The 19192-nt window shown below is 42.8% G+C and overlaps 1 protein-coding gene across 4 annotated transcripts in view; it reads right to left on the bottom strand.

Moving 5' to 3' along the window:
* LOC137619195 (ketosamine-3-kinase-like) overlaps positions 1–16933 on the bottom strand; it is a 62384-nt gene extending 45451 nt beyond the window's left edge. For 3 of the 4 annotated variants that reach the window (XM_068349381.1, XM_068349382.1, XM_068349383.1), the window contains exons 1-2: positions 16829–16933; positions 14441–14604 (exon numbers count right to left, since the gene is read on the bottom strand). Coding sequence is in view for 3 of the 4 variants with exons in the window: in XM_068349382.1 (XP_068205483.1) it covers positions 14441–14593 (153 nt within the window). In the remaining variant the exon portion in view is untranslated. Of the gene's footprint in view, positions 1–7034; positions 7234–14440; positions 14605–16828 lie in introns of all 4 variants that reach the window. The other variant, XM_068349380.1, reaches the window with a different exon arrangement.
* Between the last annotated feature and the right edge of the window lie 2259 nt (positions 16934–19192).

The raw sequence follows: 19192 nt of genomic DNA, 5'->3' as shown, positions 1-19192 counted from the left end.
ACGTGAAACCGTGAAAAAGACCGCCTACTATTAGGAAGGTCGAATATAAACAAATATAAAAATTAATTTTAATAAGTTTATAATAAAAAGGAAGTTAATCGAAGAGGCCTATAAGAGGCGGAGAGATATAAAATAAATCTATAACTTTTGTTAAGCAAAATTAAGAAAGAGAGTCTATACTCTCTTAGACACCAACACTTCCGTCTAAGGGAAGGGTCGGCCATTTAAAGGTGAAAGAGAGTTCATACTCTCTTCGTCACCATAATTAATCAAATTAATTCCAAAAGCTAACTAAGCTAATATAGAAGTTTCCAGTAAAGCGACAGCCGAAATCAAAGAGAAATACTTCACCAAAGTCGTGAAAATACTCCAAGAACATAAGCGTATCCCAGAACGTCTTGCCGGAAGCACGACAGAGGAAAAATTGAGGAGGTGTCAACAAGAAGTACTATAGTACCTGGCCACAGGTGGCGCTGGTAAGTACACCCCCTTCTAGTATTGTGATAGCTGGCGTATCCCTCCATAGAATTCTGTCTGGCAACGGAGTTGACAGCTACATGATTATCGGGTAAGTTTAATATTGAAAACTCAGTGTTGTCAGGTGTATGAGGACAGAGGAGAATCTGTAAAGAATAGGCCAGACTATGTCCACCATGTTTCGTTGAAATTGTTCAGTAGTTTTTCCATAATGTTGTTCACAAAAAAATAAACTAACACAATATTTGCGATCTACTTAGCATTGCGATTATTTTCAAAGTACCGCTGCGTACTTGTACTTCGATATACTTTATCTAAAATGTTACAGATTCATCCTTGGGTCAAACCAAACTTGACTACCAAGTTTGGCCAAAATCGGTATGACAGTTTTTATGTAAAGTTGCTTACATACAAACAAACAGACAGGAGTGACTGCATAACCTTCGCAAAATTTTGGTGAAGGCCATTCATCAGCAAGAAATTCTATTTACCAACATCTGAGTTACATCATTCAACCATAAGCATCGATAAAGCAGTAATTCAAGTAAAAGAAATTATATACATGTATAAAAATCGTCTTGGGTTAGAGTTCTCTTGCTTGGGGGTACACTCAAGCTCACTATTCTATCTTATTTCCCTTCCTCTTGTTTTGTTAAAGTTTTTAAAAGGAAATATTTATTCAAATGTTGTTACTCTTCTTCAAATATTTCATTTTCCTTTCCTCACTGGGTATTTCCCCTGTTGGAGCCCATGGGCTTGTAGCATCTTGCTCTTTCAACTAGGGTTGTAGCTTAGCAAGTAATAATAATAATAATAATAATAATAATAATAATAATAATAATAATTTCTTTTTGTCATCCGAGATATACTAATTCACAGAAAATGTTCCTATGGCATACAGTATTATTATTCAATGGCCGCCAATATACCCGTAAGGGAAGGCATCATGCAGAGCGGCCGAGACTAAAAACAAACAAAAATGTTATTTTTATTAGTAAAATAAATTTTTGAATATACTTACCCGATAATCATGTAGCTGTCAACTCCGTTGCCCGACAGAATTCTATGGAGGGATACGCCAGCTATCACAATACTAGAAGGGGGTGTACTTACCAGCGCCACCTGTGGCCAGGTACTATAGTACTTCTTGTTGACACCTCCTCAATTTTTCCTCGGTCCACTGGTTCTCTATGGGGAGGAAGGGAGGGTCGATTAAATCATGATTATCGGGTAAGTATATTCAAAAATTTATTTTACTAATAAAAATAACATTTTTCAATATTAAACTTACCCGATAATCATGTAGCTGATTCACACCCAGGGGGGTGGGTGAAAACCAGTGTACAAGATTAAAGGATAGCTAAGTATCCCATATTTCATATAACAGTTATCTCAAATAACAATGAAATAATAAGTACCTGGTAAGGAAGTCGAATTGAACCGTTACTCTGCCTCTTTTTTAAGTTCGTCTTCCTTACTGAGCGCAGCGTTCCTCTTGGAGGCTGAATCAACCCAAAGGTGCTAAAGTATATAGGGCTGCAACCCCTACTAAAGGACCTCTACACAACCTCTAACCCAGGCGCTTCTCAAGAATGAATTGACCACCCGCCAAATCAAAAGGATGCGGAAGGCTTCTTAGCCTACCGTAACAACCATAAAAAACAACAATACAAGCATTCAAGAGAAAGGTTAAAAAAGGTTATGGGATTAAGGGAATGTAGTGGCTGAGCCCTCACCTACTACTGCACTCGCTGCTACGAATGGTCCCAGGGTGTAGCAGTTCTCGTAAAGAGACTGGACGTCTTTAAGATAAAAAGATGCAAACACTGACTTGCTCCTCCAATAGGTTGCATCCATTATGCTCTGCAGAGAACGGTTTTTATTAAAGGCCATCGAAGTAGCTACGGCTCTTACTTCGTGGGTCCTTACCTTCAGCAATGCAAGGTCTTCCTCCTTTAAGTGAGAATGGGCTTCTCTAATCAGAAGCCTTATATAATACGAAACCCCATTCTTGGACATGGGCCTCGAAGGTTTCTTGATGGCACACCATAAGGCTTCTGACTGTCCTCGAATAGGTTTAGACCTATTAAGATAATACTTGAGAGCTCTGACAGGGCAAAGAACTCTCTCTAGTTCGTTACCTACCATGTTGGAGAGGCTAGGTATTTCAAACGATCTAGGCCAAGGACGTGAAGGAAGTTCGTTCTTTGCTAGGAATCCAAGCTGAAAAGAACATGTTGCAGATTCGGTCGTGAAACCAATGTTCTTGCTGAAGGCATGAACCTCACTGACTCTCTTAGCTGTTGCAAGGCAGACGAGGAAAAGAGTCTTGAGGGTAAGGTCCTTGAAGGAAGCTGACTGGAGAGGTTCGAACCTAGGTGACATAAGGAACCTTAAGACTACGTCTAGGTTCCAGCCTGGAGTGGATAGACGACGCTCTTTAGAAGTCTCAAAAGACTTAAGGATGTCTTGAAGGTCCTTGTTGGAAGAAAGGTCCAAACCTCTGTGGCGGAGAACTGAAGCCAACATACTCCTGTACCCTTTAATCGTAGGGGCTGAAAGGGATCTCTCATTCCTAAGATGTAATAGGAAGTCAGCTATTTGGGTCACAGAGGTATTGGTAGAGGATACTGAATTGGCTCTACACCAGCTCCGGAAGACTTCCCACTTAGATTGGTAGACTCTACGAGTGGAAACCCTTCTAGCTCTGGCAATCGCACTGGCTGCCTCCTTCGAAAAGCCTCTAGCTCTAGCGAATCTTTCGACAGTCTGAAGGCAGTCAGCCGAAGAGCGTGGAGGTTTGGATGTAACCTGTCTACGTGAGGTTGACGTAGAAGGTCCACTCTTAGAGGTAGAGTCCTGGGGATGTCGACTAGCCATTGAAGTACCTCTGTGAACCATTCTCTTGCAGGCCAAAGGGGAGCAACCAGCGTCAGCCGTGTCCCTTCGTGCGAGATGAATTTCTGCAGGACTTTGTTGATTATCTTGAACGGTGGGAATGCGTAAAGGTCGAGATGGGACCAGTTCAGCAGAAAAGCATCCACATGAACTGCTGCAGGGTCTGGAACTGGGGAACAGTACAGCTGAAGTCTCTTGGTCATGGAGGTGGCAAACAGATCTATGGTAGGTTGACCCCACAAGGTCCAAAGTCTGTTGCACACACTCTTGTGGAGGGTCCATTCCGTGGGAATGACCTGATTCCTTCTGCTTAGGCGATCTGCTGAGACGTTCATATTGCCCTGAATGAACCTCGTGACTAAAGTGAGGTTTTGACTTCTTGACCAAATGAGGAGGTCCCTTGCGATCTCGTATAGGCTCCTCGAATGGGTCCCTCCTTGCTTGGAGATGTAAGCCAAGGCTGTGGTGTTGTCTGAGTTCACCTCCACCACTTTGCCTAGCAGGAGGGACTTGAAGTTCAGCAGGGCTAAATGAACTGCTAGTAGCTCCTTGCAGTTGATGTGGAGCGTTCCCTGTTCTTCGTTCCACGTTCCCGAGCATTCCCGTCCGTTCAAGGTCGCACCCCAGCCCGAGTCCGATGCATCTGAGAAGAGATGAAGATTGGGGGTCTGAATAGCCAACGATAGGCCCTCCCTGAGAAGGAGATTGGTCTTCCACCACAAGAGAGTGGTCTTCATCTCTTTGGTGACTGGGATAGAGACTGCTTCGAGAGTCAAACCCTTGTCCCAATGAGCTGCAAGATGGAATTGAAGAGGGCGGAGGTGGAGTCTCCCTAGTTCGACGAACAGGGCCAGTGATGAAAGGGTCCCTGTGAGACTCATCCACTGTCTCACCGTGCAACTGCTCCTCTTCAGCATGCTCATGATGCAATCTAGGGCTTGGCTTATCCTTGGGGCCGATGGAAAAGCCCGAAAATCCTGACTCCGAATCTCCATTCCCAGGTACACAATGGATTGGGAGGGAATGAGCTGAGACTTTTCTATGTTGACTAGTAGACCCAGTTCTCTGATTAAGTCCAAAGTCCAGTTGAGACTCTCCAGACAGCGACGACTCGTGGAGGCTCTCAACAGCCAGTCGTCTAAGTAGAGGGAGGCTCTGATGTCCGATAAGTGGAGGAATTTTTCCATATTCCTCATCAGAAGCGTGAACACCATAGGAGCTGTGCTTAGGCCAAAACACAGGGCTTGGAATTGGTAGACAACCTTTCCAAAAACGAATCTCAGGAAAGGTTGGGAGTCTGGATGAATAGGAACGTGAAAGTAGGCATCTTTCAAGTCCAACGAGACCATCCAGTCCTCCTGTCTGACCGCTGCTAGGACCGACTTCGTCGTCTCCATCGTGAACGTCTGCTTGGTGACATACGCATTGAGCGCGCTGACGTCCAGCACCGGTCTCCAACCTCCTGTCTTCTTGGCCACCAGAAAGAGACGGTTGTAGAAGCCCGGGGATTGATGGTCCCGGACTATAACCACTGCCTTCTTCTGCACAAGTAGCGATACCTCCTGGTGCAACGCTAGCCTCTTGTCCTCTTCTTTGTAGTTGGGAGAGAGGTTGATGGGAGATGTGGTCAGAGGGGGTTTGAGGCAGAATGGAATCCTGTAACCCTCCCTCAGCCAACTGACAGACTGTGCGTCTGCACCTCTCTTTTCCCAGGCTTGCCAGAAGCTCTTGAGTCTGGCTCCTACTGCTGTCTGGAGATGCGGAGAGTCAGTTTTTTCCTTTAGAGGCCTTGGAACCTTTCCTAGACTTGCTCCTGGAAGAGTCTGGACGGGAGCTTCCTCGGCTGGGGGCTCTACCACGAAAGGGCGGTATGAACCTCGTAGCAGGAGTATCAGCTACTGGGGTGCGATAAGTCCTAGGGACTGAGGTAGCAACCTTAGTCTTACGAGCCGAGGAGGCTACAAGATCATGTGTGTCCTTTTGTATCAGGGCAGCAGACAATTCCTTAACCAGCTCTTCGGGGAAGAGGAACTTCGAGAGCGGAGCGAAAAGGAGTTGAGACCTTTGACAAGGTGTAATGCTGGAGGAAAGGAAGGAACAAAGCTGTTCCCTTTTCTTAAGAACCCCTGATACAAACAACGACGCAAGCTCGCCAGATCCATCTCTAATGGCCTTATCCATGCAGGACATCAGAAGCATGGCAGAATCCTTGTCCGCAGGGGAGGTCTTCTTGCTGAGGGCCCCCTAAAGAGAAATACTTCACCAAAGTCGTGAAAATACTCCAAGAACATAAGCGTATCCCAGAACGTCTTGCCGGAAGCACGACAGAGGAAAAATTGAGGAGGTGTCAACAAGAAGTACTATAGTACCTGGCCACAGGTGGCGCTGGTAAGTACACCCCCTTCTAGTATTGTGATAGCTGGCGTATCCCTCCATAGAATTCTGTCGGGCAACGGAGTTGACAGCTACATGATTATCGGGTAAGTTTAATATTGAAAATTATAAAATTAACGTGTGTCGCTACCTAGAATTATGAAAAACAGACAATTATAATACTCAACTTGGGATCAGGGATCTCCTAAACGACTGACATCTTCATAAACATTGAAACACAAAGCTACGAAAGCAACACGTCCGAATCTCACTGGTGCTAGAAAAGGAATGAGGGAAGAAGCGTGGGTAGTGGTAGGGGTAGGGGGGAGACAGTAGTTGTAGTAGAAGGCAGTAGTCGGATGTAGAACGGCACGTCATAGTATCGGGGGATATTGAGGAAGGAGAGGACTAATTGGTAAGGGACCTCTGGTAGTGGTTCTAACACGCCCCAGTTACTATACCGACACTGTTAGAGTGAGCGAGCTGGGTTTATTCCTTGCATTTCATGCAACTTTTTCTCTGGTATATTTAGCAGTATTTATACCTTAGAAATGGTGCTATAAGGAGCATTTCCCGGAGCGACACAGGTCGAACCCAGAAAAACATTTATTATTATCATTCCTTTTCTGTACTGCATTCTACTTTTTATTATTCATTTAACTATAAATTTCTTATCACATCGATCAAAACCATAAACCCCATGCATTTCAAGTAACCCCTTTCTTTTTTAAATGAGATTTTTTTACCTTTCTATAGATGTCTCTTTCCAGCTATTCTCTCAAGGGGTCAACTACTGCACTGCAATCGTTCAGTGGCTACTTTCCTATTGGTAAGGGTAGAAGAGACTCTCTAGCTATGGTAAGCAGCTCTTCTAGGACACTCCAAAATCAAACCATTGTTCTCCAGTCTTGGATAGTGCCATAGCCTCTGTGCCATGGTCTTCCACTGTCCTGGGGTAGAGTTCTCTTGCTTGAGGGTGCACTCAGGCACACTATTCTATCTGTTTCCTGACTGAGCTATTCTTCCCTAATGGAGTCCTTGGCTTACAGCATCCTGCTTTTCCAACTAGGGTTGTAACTTAGCTGGTAATAATACTACGGCTATTCAGATAAACTAGTCTTCCTCCTTTGCCCAATATTCTTGAACATTAAAAACCAGAGGAATAACAGATGAGGGAGAAATTATATATAAAACAAGCCTCTTCGGTCCTTTCTAGCTATTAAAATAGCACTACCAAGGAACATGTTGAGAACTGCCTCAATAATAGCCCTACTGCCATCACTAACCTGATCTTAAATGAACTGTTCGTAAGTTTTGTAAATGTTGCTTTCCCATCAACCAATGCCGACTGACTTCAGGGCCCTGACCTTATCTGCTGCCCATCAAAAGTTTCACTTGAAAATGGGGAACTAAACTATATAATCTTCATACTGACAAATAGATTCAAGTCCGGGACGACTTAAAGGGAGATATTTCTTCATTACACTGTTAAAAAGAAAGAAAAAAAAATATTTGTAAAGGTATGATGGTATGAAAAATGTTATTTTTATTAATAAAATAAATTTTTGAATATACTTACCCGGTGATTATATAAGCTGCAGCTCTGCTGCCCGACAGAAAAACTCTACGTTCAAAATACGCCAGCGATCGCTATGCAGGTAGGGGGTGTACATCAACAGCGCCATCTGTCGAGCAGGTACTCAGTACTCAATGTAAACACAGAACTCAATTTTCTCCTCGGTCCACTGGGTCTCTATTGGGGAGGAAGGGAGGGTCCTTTAATATATAATCACCGGGTAAGTATATTCAAAAATTTATTTTATTAATAAAAATAACATTTTTCAATATTAAACTTAGCCGGTGATTATATAAGCTGATTCACACCCAGGGGGGTGGGTAGAGACCAGCATAAATTGTTTACATTATTATGAGCTAAGTATTTTGTATTTCATTTTAGCAGTTATTCAAAATAACAAACATAAAATAAATAAGTACCTGGTAAGGAAGTCGACTTGAACAATTACTCTGCCTTTTTAAGTACGTCTTCCTTACTGAGCCTCGCGATCCTCTTAGGATGCTGAGCGACTCCTAGGAGCTGAAGTATCAAGGGTTGCAACCCATACTAAAGGACCTCATCAAAACCTCTAATCTAGGCGCTTCTCAAGAAAAGAATTTGACCATCCGCCAAATCAACCAGGATGCGAAAGGCTTCTTAGCCTTCCGGACAACCCAAAAAACAACAATAAAAAACATTTCAAGAGAAAGATTAAAAAAGGTTATGGAATTAGGGGAATGTAGTGGTTGAGCCCTCACCCACTACTGCACTCGCTGCTACGAATGGTCCCAGGGTGTAGCAGTTCTCGTAAAGAGACTGGACATCTTTAAGATAAAAAGACGCGAACACTGACTTGCTTCTCCAATAGGTTGCGTCCATTATACTCTGCAGAGATCTATTTTGTTTAAAGGCCACTGAAGTTGCAACAGCTCTAACTTCATGTGTCCTTACCTTCAGCAAAGCATGGTCTTCCTCATTCAGATGGGAATGAGCTTCTCGTATCAACAGTCTGATATAATAGGAAACTGCATTCTTTGACATAGGTAAAGAAGGTTTCTTAATAGCACACCATAAAGCTTCTGACTGTCCTCGTAAAGGTTTAGTTCGTCTTAAATAGAACTTAAGAGCTCTAACAGGGCATAAGACTCTTTCTAGTTCATTTCCAACCAAATTTGAAAGGCTTGGAATATCGAACGATTTCGGCCAAGGACGAGAAGGTAGCTCGTTTTTGGCTAGAAAACCAAGCTGTAAAGAACATGTAGCCGTTTCAGATGAAAATCCGATGTTCCTGCTGAAGGCGTGTATCTCACTGACTCTTTTAGCTGTTGCTAAGCAAACGAGGAAAAGAGTCTTTAAAGTGAGATCTTTAAAGGAGGCTGATTGTAGTGGCTCGAACCTTTCTGACATAAGGAATCTTAGTACCACGTCTAAATTCCAACCCGGTGTAGCCAAACGACGCTCCTTCGAGGTCTCAAAAGACTTAAGGAGGTCCTGTAGATCTTTGTTGTTAGAAAGATCTAAGCCTCTGTGACGGAAGACTGCTGCCAACATGCTTCTGTAACCTTTGATCGTGGGAGCTGAAAGAGATCTTTCCTTCCTCAGGTATAATAGGAAGTCAGCTATTTGGGTTACAGAGGTACTGGTTGAGGATACTGATACCGACTTGCACCAGTTTCGGAAGACTTCCCACTTCGACTGGTAGACTCTAAGAGTGGATGTCCTCCTTGCTCTAGCAATCGCCCTGGCTGCCTCCTTCGAAAAGCCTCTAGCTCTCGAGAGTCTTTCGATAGTCTGAAGGCAGTCAGACGAAGAGCGTGGAGGCCTGGGTGTACCTTCTTTACGTGTGGCTGACGTAGAAGGTCCACTCTTAGAGGAAGAGTTCTGGGAACGTCCACCAGCCATTGAAGTACCTCGGTGAACCATTCTCTCGCGGGCCAGAGGGGAGCAACTAACGTCAACCTTGTCCCTTCGTGAGAGGCGAACTTCTGCAGTACCTTGTTGACAATCTTGAACGGGGGGAATGCATAAAGGTCTAGATGGGACCAATCCAGTAGAAAGGCATCTATATGAACTGCTGCTGGGTCCGGGATTGGCGAGCAATAAATTGGGAGCCTCTTGGTCATCGAGGTTGCAAAGAGATCTATGGTAGGTTGGCCCCATGTGGCCCATAGTCTCTTGCACACATCCTTGTGTAGGGTCCATTCTGTTGGAATGATTTGACCCTTCCGACTGAGGCAATCCGCCATGACATTCATGTTGCCTTGAATGAACCTCGTTACTAGAGAAAGGTTTAGATTTCTTGACCAGGTGAGGAGGTCCCTTGCGATCTCGTACAACGTCATAGAATGGGTCCCTCCTTGCTTGGAGATGTACGCCAAGGCCGTGGTGTTGTCTGAGTTCACCTCCACCACCTTGCCTAGAAGGAGGGACTTGAAGCTTTTCAAGGCCAGATGAACTGCCAGTAGCTCCTTGCAGTTGATATGTAACGTTCTTTGATTCGAGTTCCAAGTTCCCGAGCATTCCCGACCGTCTAATGTCGCACCCCAGCCCGTGTCCGATGCGTCCGAGAAGAGAACGTGGTTGGGGGTCTGAACAGCCAGGGGCAGACCCTCTCTGAGGTTGATGTTGTCCTTCCACCAAGTCAGTGATGACTTCATCTTCTCGGAAATGGGGATCGAGACCGCTTCTAGCGTCTTGTCCTTTTTCCAGTGAACAGCTAGGTGAAATTGAAGGGGACGGAGGTGCAGTCTCCCTAACGAAATGAACTGTTCTAGGGATGAAAGCGTCCCTATCAGGCTCATCCACTGTCTGACTGAACATCGGTCCTTCTTGAGCATGTTCTGGATGCATCCTTGGGCTTGACTTGTTCTGGGGGCCGACGGAAAAGCCCGAAAAGCTTGACTGTGAATCTCCATCCCTAAGTACACTATAGTTTGGGATGGGACCAGTTGGGACTTTTCCATATTGACCAGGAGACCCAATTCCTTGGTCAGATCTAGAGTCCACTTTAGATTCTCCAGACAGCGACGACTGGAAGAAGCTCTTAGAAGCCAGTCGTCCAAATAGAGGGAGGCTCTGATATCCGCTAAATGCAGGAATTTGGCAATATTCCTCATCAGTTTCGTAAAGACAAGAGGAGCCGTGCTTAGGCCAAAGCACAGGGCTTGAAATTGGTAGACAACCTTTTCGTAAACGAACCTCAGAAAAGGTTGGGATTCTGGGTGGATGGGGACGTGAAAGTAAGCGTCCCTTAGGTCTAAAGAGACCATCCAGTCTTCCTTCCTGACCGCTGCTAGAACAGACTTTGTGGTCTCCATGGCGAACGTCTGCTTTGTGACAAAGACATTCAGCGCACTGACGTCTAGCACCGGCCTCCACCCTCCTGTCTTCTTTACCACTAAGAAGAGACGGTTGTAGAAGCCCGGGGATTGATGGTCCCGGACTTTGACTACCGCTCCCTTTTCTAGTAAGAGAGACACCTCTTGCTTCAGAGCTAGTCTCTTGTCCTCCTCTCTGTACCTGGGAGAGAGATCGATGGGAGACGTTGCTAGAGGGGGTTTGCGTACAAACGGGATCTTGTACCCTTCTCTGAGCAACTTCACAGATTGAGCATCTGCGCCCCTTTTCTCCCAGGTCTGCCAGAAGTTCCTGAGTCTGGCTCCCACTGCTGTCTGAATAAGTTGGCAGTCAGACTCTGCCCTTAAAGGACTTGGTACCTTTCTTCTTCCCACGTCTCCCTTCGGCACGAGCACCTCCTCTGCTGGAGGCTCTGCCACGAAAGGGCGGAATGAATCTGGACGCTGGAGTGTCCATCCTGGGTCTAGACAAGGTGGGCAAAGGGGTGGCTTTGCGGGCAGAGGACGCAACCAGGTCATGAGTGTCTTTTTGAATCAAGGAGGCAGCAATCTCCTTTATCAACTCCTCTGGGAAAAGGCACTTTGAGAGAGGAGCAAACATAAGTTCCGATCTCTGACACGGTGTTACTCCAGCTGACAAGAAGGAGCAAAGGTTTTCCCGTTTCTTGAGGACCCCGGAAACGAACGAAGCCGCAAGCTCACTGGAACCGTCCCGTATGGCCTTGTCCATGCAGGACATAATGAGCATGGAAGTTTCCTTGTCAGAAGGGGAGATCTTCCTGCTCAACGCTCCCAAACACCAATCCAAAAAGTTAAAAACCTCGAAGGCTCTGAACACTCCTTTCAACAGATGGTCTAAGTCTGAAGGAGACCAACAAATCTTAGAGCGTCTCATGGCTAGCCTGCGGGGAGAGTCTACTAGACTTGAGAAGTCGCCCTGGGCAGAGGCAGGAACTCCCAAGCCGAGAACTTCTCCCGTGGCATACCAGACGCTCGATCTGGAAGAGAGTCTCGCAGGGGGAAACGTGAATGCTGTCTTCCCAAGGTTCTTTTTGGACTGCAACCATTCTCCCAACACTCGTAAAGCTCTCTTAGACGAGCGGGCGAGGACGAGCTTCGTAAAGGCAGGCGCGGATGACTGCGTGCCTAAAGCGAACTCAGATGGAGGAGAGCGTTGGGCCGCAGAAACAAACTGATCAGGATACATCTCCCTGAACAGTGCAAGAACTTTCCTAAAGTCCAAGGAGGGTTGCGTGGTCTTGGGTTCGTCGATGTCCGTATGCGGGTCGTCAATGTGTGCAGCGTCGTCATCATCAGAGAGTCCATCATCTGAAAACTGAGGAGGAAGCGGCAAAGGAGTAGGAATCGGCTGGTCAGCTGAGTCCGGCAGCACGGGTGCATGCGTGACTGAACCGGACGCAACGTCATGGAACTGTTGCCCAGTCTGTGAACTGGCAACAACCATAGCAGCGCGGGGGCGCAAAGCGTCTACTCCAGACTGTCTAGTCTGCTGTGGGCGAGTAGTGGTAACCACACTGGGTTGCGGAGGTTGACGCACCGCGTCAAAACAAAACAACTTAGGTTGTTGTTGTAACTCGCGAACGTCAACGGAAGGTTCCGTGCGTCGCTGAACGTCAACATGCGGCTGGCAGGGTACACTGAAACGCATGGGTGGCGGGACTCTCACAGCTGGAGTGCGGGAGAAGGTAGCCTCAGCGTCCACTGGACGCACAACCGTGGGAGGTTGTAGGCTAGCGGTTGGTGCAGCGTCAACCTTCTCCACACGAAAGTCCTGCATCAATGACGTTAACTGTGTCTGCATGGTCTGCAGCAAAGACCACTTAGGGTCTACAGTAGCAGGTGCGGCAACAGACGGTGTTACTGCCTGATGCGGTACCGCTTTGCCTCTCTTAGGAGGTGTGCAGTCATCGGAAGACTGCAGCGAGTCCGAACTGACCCAGTGGCTACAACTGGGCCGTTGGACTTGCGCGGAAGGGACCGACTTGCGCTTAAGAGGCCGCGAGACCTTGGTCCATGGTTTCTTTCGAGAAACCTCTTCCGCAGACGAGGAATAAATGGGCTCTCTCGTCTTCGTGTGGGTGGGGCGATCTTGGTTAGATACGTCCGAAACCACGGAGGGAACGTCTGTTCGCTGATTAAAGCCTCTCGAACCCTTTGGTCGTACGACATTGCTTCTCCCCTGGGCTTGGGAGCTTGCAAGAGGTCCCGGACTGGGAGGACGACAGGCACGAACAGACGAACCCTCAAGCGCAACACTATCTACAACACTTTCCACAACACTACCACTCACTTTGTCACTACCCACTGCACTCTTACACTTCAACTCCTTGACGTCTGCCATGAGTTGGTTACGGTCACTCGCCAATGACTCGACTCTCTCACCCAGAGCCTGGATGGCACGCATCATATCTGCCATCGAAGGTTGTTGAGTGCTAGAAGGGGGATCAGGAGCAACCACTACAGGGGAAGGAATAGGTTGTGGGGCATGAGGAGAGGAAAAATCAACGGAGCGAGATGAACTTCTCCTGACTCTATCTCTCTCTAGCCTACGTGTGTATTTCTGGAATTCGATGAAATCGAATTCCGAAAGCCCAACGCATTCCTCACATCGATCTTCCAATTGACAGGTCTTATCCCGACAATTGGAACAAACGGTGTGAGGATCGATAGAGGCCTTCGGAAGACGCCTTGAACAGTCCCTAGCATTACATTTCCTGAATTTAGGGACTTGAGAAGGGTCAGCCATCTTGAATTAGTCAAAGGGGAATTCAAAATCTATCCAAAGTCGTCAACAAATAATCCAAAATCAATAAAAGAATGCAAGGATGTATTGAAGATAACGTCTGCAAAGCGAAAGCTCAAAACTAGAAATGTGTACTTCACCAAAATATGTGAAAACCAATCCAGTAAGCAACAGCGAATTTAGTAGGTCTTGCCGGTGGCACGACAGAGAGAAAATTGAGTTCTGTGTTTACATTGAGTACTGAGTACCTGCTCGACAGATGGCGCTGTTGATGTACACCCCCTACCTGCATAGCGATCGCTGGCGTATTTTGAACGTAGAGTTTTTCTGTCGGGCAGCAGAGCTGCAGCTTATATAATCACCGGCTAAGTTTAATATTGAAAACTGTATATACGCAGCAAACACAATTTGACCTACAGTATATCTATATTGTACTTTTCTGTACTACACCATTAAGTAGTAACCTCTACGTGGAGTCAGACATACAGATTTTTTTCACAGCTCCCTTGAATTCTAGGCAATTTCAGCTTAGGTCTTCATTTCAACATGTTTTACCATGAAGTGATGAGTCTGTCCATTGTTTGCCCCCTCAACGCTTTCCAGTGTAATTCTTCTTTCCTTCTTTTGTCATATGATTCAAACTCTTGACTTTTAAGAAATCAAAAGATAATGGTCATGTGTGTGTGGGGGGGCGGGGAAAATGCAGATCAGGGGGATGTGTGGCAAAGCACAATTAAAAATGTGTCATTTAAATCTCAAAAATCGAGATGATTAGGAAATTGTTTAAGTCAATCAAGTGGTTCAAATAGAATTAAGTAGTGAATAACTCATATAATGGTTCAGAAAGCAAGGTAGAAAAGGGGCATGTGATTGAAGAGAACTGTGAGATAACTCATTCATTTAATCACATATAATTTATCTAAATACCGTTTGAAAAAAACCATGATAAGGATGAAATACCTTTTCCATGTACTAAAAGAATTATGTGAAGGAGTTAATGTACTTCAAATGCCGTACCTTTTCCTTAGAGCTTCTCTTCAGATAGACCTTTTTGTGATCCACCTCGTACACTTCCCCCTCGTTGATGCATCCGCCTCCCATCTGACCCGTGGCGACGAAGCGCGACGTCCCCAGAGCCTCGCGTATGGTGTCGTACATCTTCGATGTCATGGCAAAAGGTCCTGAAATTGTCAGGGAGAACATCAGCACATAATACAGTACAGTAATCAATAACATCTAATGTATAAAATACGATAATGTATCTAATCATGTACCCGAGTACTGTAACATATAAGCATAATGCATATTAACCCTTTTACCCCCAGGCTATTTGGAAATTTCCAACCCTTAACCCCCAGGGGGTTGTTTTTTTCCCAGCACATTTTATTTAAATTGCTCTAACAGGATTAATTTTTGTCATAGAGAGGTCAGGTTGGTCTCATTCTCTTGGAAAAATGCCTGAATTTTCTCAAAATATTATCAAAAATATGAAAAAAAAAATTTTATAGCATTTTTTTGCAAGGACGTACCGGTACGTCCATGGGGGTAAAGGGATGAGTTTTGTGAAACGTACCAGTACGTCCTTTGGGGGTAAAAGGGTTATCTTCAGAGTAAAGATTCTTTAAACTAAATTGATTTTCATTTTACAATACTTTAGCTTTTTTGTATGAGCAGTTCAATTTCAGACGCATTCCCCTCGGTATCTGCACGACATCGATACCTCCAGTGGCATTAAAAGGCGTTCTCTACAGATCCTCACACTGGATGGCTAGAACTCAATAGTATTTTTACGAGGTTTTAAATTGATTTGTCTAACCAAGATTAAAAATGAAAAATTTAAAAATTTGTATTTTCCTAATTATACAAACCTGAGTTCATTACTCATAGGAGAAAGATAACAAAGAAGATGGAATACGGCAATTAAACCTTTTAACGAAGTATAAACCCCCAGCAGGTAGTTACTCCGAAAGGTTGTCTCCCCTTTAGCAAACTGTAACCTCAATTGGATTGCAACTGGCAGAAGGGGCGGGGCTTTCCCACCACTAGCAAGTGTCAACCGTCTACTGCCGACACCTATTTGTACGTTTTTAATTGCCAAGTTCATTCTCCCTTCAAAGAACGATGTTTGGTAATTGTGTAGGAAAAACTATGGGCTTCCACCAGTTTTATTAAAAACAGTAAATTCACCATAAAATACATCATTTGATAATCTTGTTTCCTCCATAACGGTAATTGTATTATTCTATAATTTTACCATAAATTTCCATCGATGCAGATACACAAGTATACAAAGATAAGATAGAGAAATACAGTACTGTAATAAAACAATATTATATCCTTTAATACAACAAAAAAAAAATTGTATTAACCCGATATCTATTTCATATGAAACCTATTTACCTAATGGGGGGGGGGGGTGCCTAATGACTCCCTGCCACTGCAATATTCTAAGACATAATAATACATACAGGTGGCCGCTATCGTACATACACCCCTAGGCCAAAATGTATCATAAATCGACTTAAAAAGTTTCTTGAAAGCAATTAAGTTCAAGGGGTGTATGTATGATAGCGGCCACCTGTATGTATTAATATGCCTAACTTAGGATACGGCAGTGTAAGGGGGGTCGCAGGGGGCGTAAGCGCCCCCATCAGGTAATTAGGTAAGGACACGGCTTGTAGGTTAGGTTAGGGGGAAAGTTAAGGTTAGTTGATGTCCATTTTCAATGAACGCGTGAGGAACTTAGCGCTGATATACAAAGGCTCCAAGTTCAAGTTTTGGACCTTCTGTATATCGAAATCTCACTTTCTAACGCAGCTTGATACACATCTTTGCTTGTTTAGGTATTGTCCTTCTGTGTCCCACTGACCTAACCTAATCTAGGATGCACATACTTTCTAAAAGTGATTCGCGGAATCTCTGTACATCGTAAAATGTATTGTTATACCAAACGTAAAATTTACTTGACCGGAATTTCATGCTATTTCCAAAAAAAGCTAGATATAAACACTAAGGTACAGCTTAATTACTAGTTAATATTAATTTTCAATAGCTATCTTCACACCCAACTAGCTTAAGGTAGCCTACGCTAGTCTTCTATTCTTAGCCTTTACGTAACTGTGGCTATTAAATCAAATTATACTGTATGTATACAGGTAATTGATTCGTAAAATATGTATAATATATATTTACGACTCATAAATATCTATCTTTAATTAAAAAAAAGGCCTCAGTTCGATTTAAACGTATTGTACGAGAGGCCTCTGATACCGTACGAGAAATCGTGTTTCAATATCGGTTAATATCTCAAAATATAACTAAAATTTAATGATTTTAATTTATATAATGACACCTATAACATTAAATAAAGCTTAAACATTATTAATTAAACCTTGACATACTTACAGAACGAAGTTAAATGAAGATATACATGATAAACTTCTTAGACGGGGAGTCTGACGAAATGTCTTGTTTACAAAACTTCTTCTTTTACTTCTGGGGCGAGAATTGAGAATCCAGGTCTATGGAATTTTCAAAATTTGCCCTTAAATTTTCCCCCCAAAAAAGCAATAATCTTACTCAATAACACTATGTGGAAACGTATTTATCTCAGATATATGATTATCCATATATATTTTATAATTTGGATTAAAATCTATCAGATTATTGGCTAAAATTGGTTCCAAATTTACCAAAAATAAGCAATAATCGTACACAAAAACTCCATATGGAAATGCATTTATCTCAGATATATGATGATTCATACATTTTGTTAGATTTGTGTTAAAATCTATCAGATTATTGGCTAAAATTTCTACTAATATTACGGTCCACCCGTATTGAAAATCAAGCATTTTGAATACTTGAAAGATTGCTTGGTTGATAGAAACTGCTCTGTACAAACTAGAAAATCTTATCTATTATATGAATAATTAAACAGAGGGGTACCCCAGGGGGAGTTTACTGGGCCCTGTTTTATTCTGAATCTATGTTATAAGTCTATGAAAAGTACTACAGGAACATGAACTGAAGTTTAAACTATTTTTACTGAAAGGGTGGACAAGCTGATAAAGATTATGGAATTTATTAAGTTAACATTTCAAACATTGATGGACCCAAAAGTATAGGAAATTATACATACTGATAAAATCAATGGAAAAATCTACTAGTAATTTAATAAACTAGAATCACTAACAGGAAATATGATGTTGAACATGCACTAAAGATTAAACCCATTCTCAATACGAGGTCAACTTCAAATTGAAATGTTGTTGTTGTAAACTTTACTGGTGAAAAGATCAGCGAGGAAGGAGTAAACAAGATTGGGAAATTGTAAAATTAAAAGCTAAAATAATGATTATGCAATGTATACGATGATGAAGATGGTGTAGTAAATTCTTTTATTTAAAGTGATTGTAACCTAGACCAGATTTGAATTATAGAAGCAGGGTTGCCAGATTATTTCGACTGGATTATCAATATAATTATCAAGGAGTGATATGATTGAATTATTTCAAAATATTTTAGTATAATTGTTTAATTAAACACACACATATATGTATATACCTAAGGTATATATCGTACATCGTACTGGACCTAAAATAATCGTACATGTAGGATAATTATAGTACGACTGGCACCACCGTATAGAAGAGAAGGTAAGTTTGATATTCAAGAAATATGCTGTAGGTTGGACAACCCACTCCTTGTTGAACATTGATCCTGAAGTTCTGAAGGCTAATCATGATAAATGAGATGAATTCATGTTGCGATGTGGTACTTATAACATGTGATATGTGCCACATAATCAAATATCACTTACAAGGGTATGAACATTTTGAAAAAGATTGCAATTTTCAAGACTGATGATAAAGTGAGCGAGAAATGTTCATGAAAACCTACAAATGGAAGTTATAAACTGATGATCATATATTGGTCAATAAATTTCAAAGCTTATGATTTGGAATTGAAGAAATTAGCATAAATAGTGTCTATGTAAATATTTAATCTGTTATAAAAACAATTCATATCAAATTGATGAATGATAAATAACTTGTTCAAGAAGAAACTAAAACTTTATTGTTCTCTAAGTGTTACAGTAATGTGGGTTTGACAATAAACACCAGTTTTGCAGTGTGATATGCAACATTATTATTATTATTATTATTATTATTATTATTATTATTATTATTATTATTATTATTATTATTATTATTATTATTATTATTATTATGATTATTATTATTATTACTCGCTAAGCTACAACACTAGTTGGAAAAGCAGGATGCTATAAGCCCAGGGCTCCAACAGGGAAAATAGCTAAGCGAGGAAAGGAAAACTGGGAAATATAAAATATTTTAAGATGAGTAACATCATTAACATAAATATCTCCTCTATAAACTATAAAAACTTTAACAAAACAAGAGGAAGAGAAATAAGATAAAGGAGTGGGCTCGAGTGTACCCTCAAGCAAGAGAACTCTAACCCAAGACAGTGGAAGACCATGGTACAGAGGTTATAGCACAACCCAAGACTAGAGAACAATGGTTTGATGTTGGAGTGTCCTTCTCCTAGAAGAGCTGCTAACTGAAGCCAAGGAATCTCTTCTACCCTTGTATACAATAAACTGATTTTATAGGTCCTATAGGATGGAGAGTTCCTCTTAATAGGCCCCCAAAAAACAGTGCTCAACGTAAATTATGTAAAAATTGTAATAAACAGAAGAGCTAGACTGATAAAAGGTGTCCCACCTAGAGAAAGGATTTCTCC

Source organism: Palaemon carinicauda, chromosome 25 (genome assembly GCF_036898095.1).
Source record: "Palaemon carinicauda isolate YSFRI2023 chromosome 25, ASM3689809v2, whole genome shotgun sequence".
NCBI lineage: Eukaryota > Metazoa > Arthropoda > Malacostraca > Decapoda > Palaemonidae > Palaemon > Palaemon carinicauda.
Note: the sequence above shows the minus strand (reverse complement) of the source record. Positions and strands in the feature narration are given on the sequence as shown.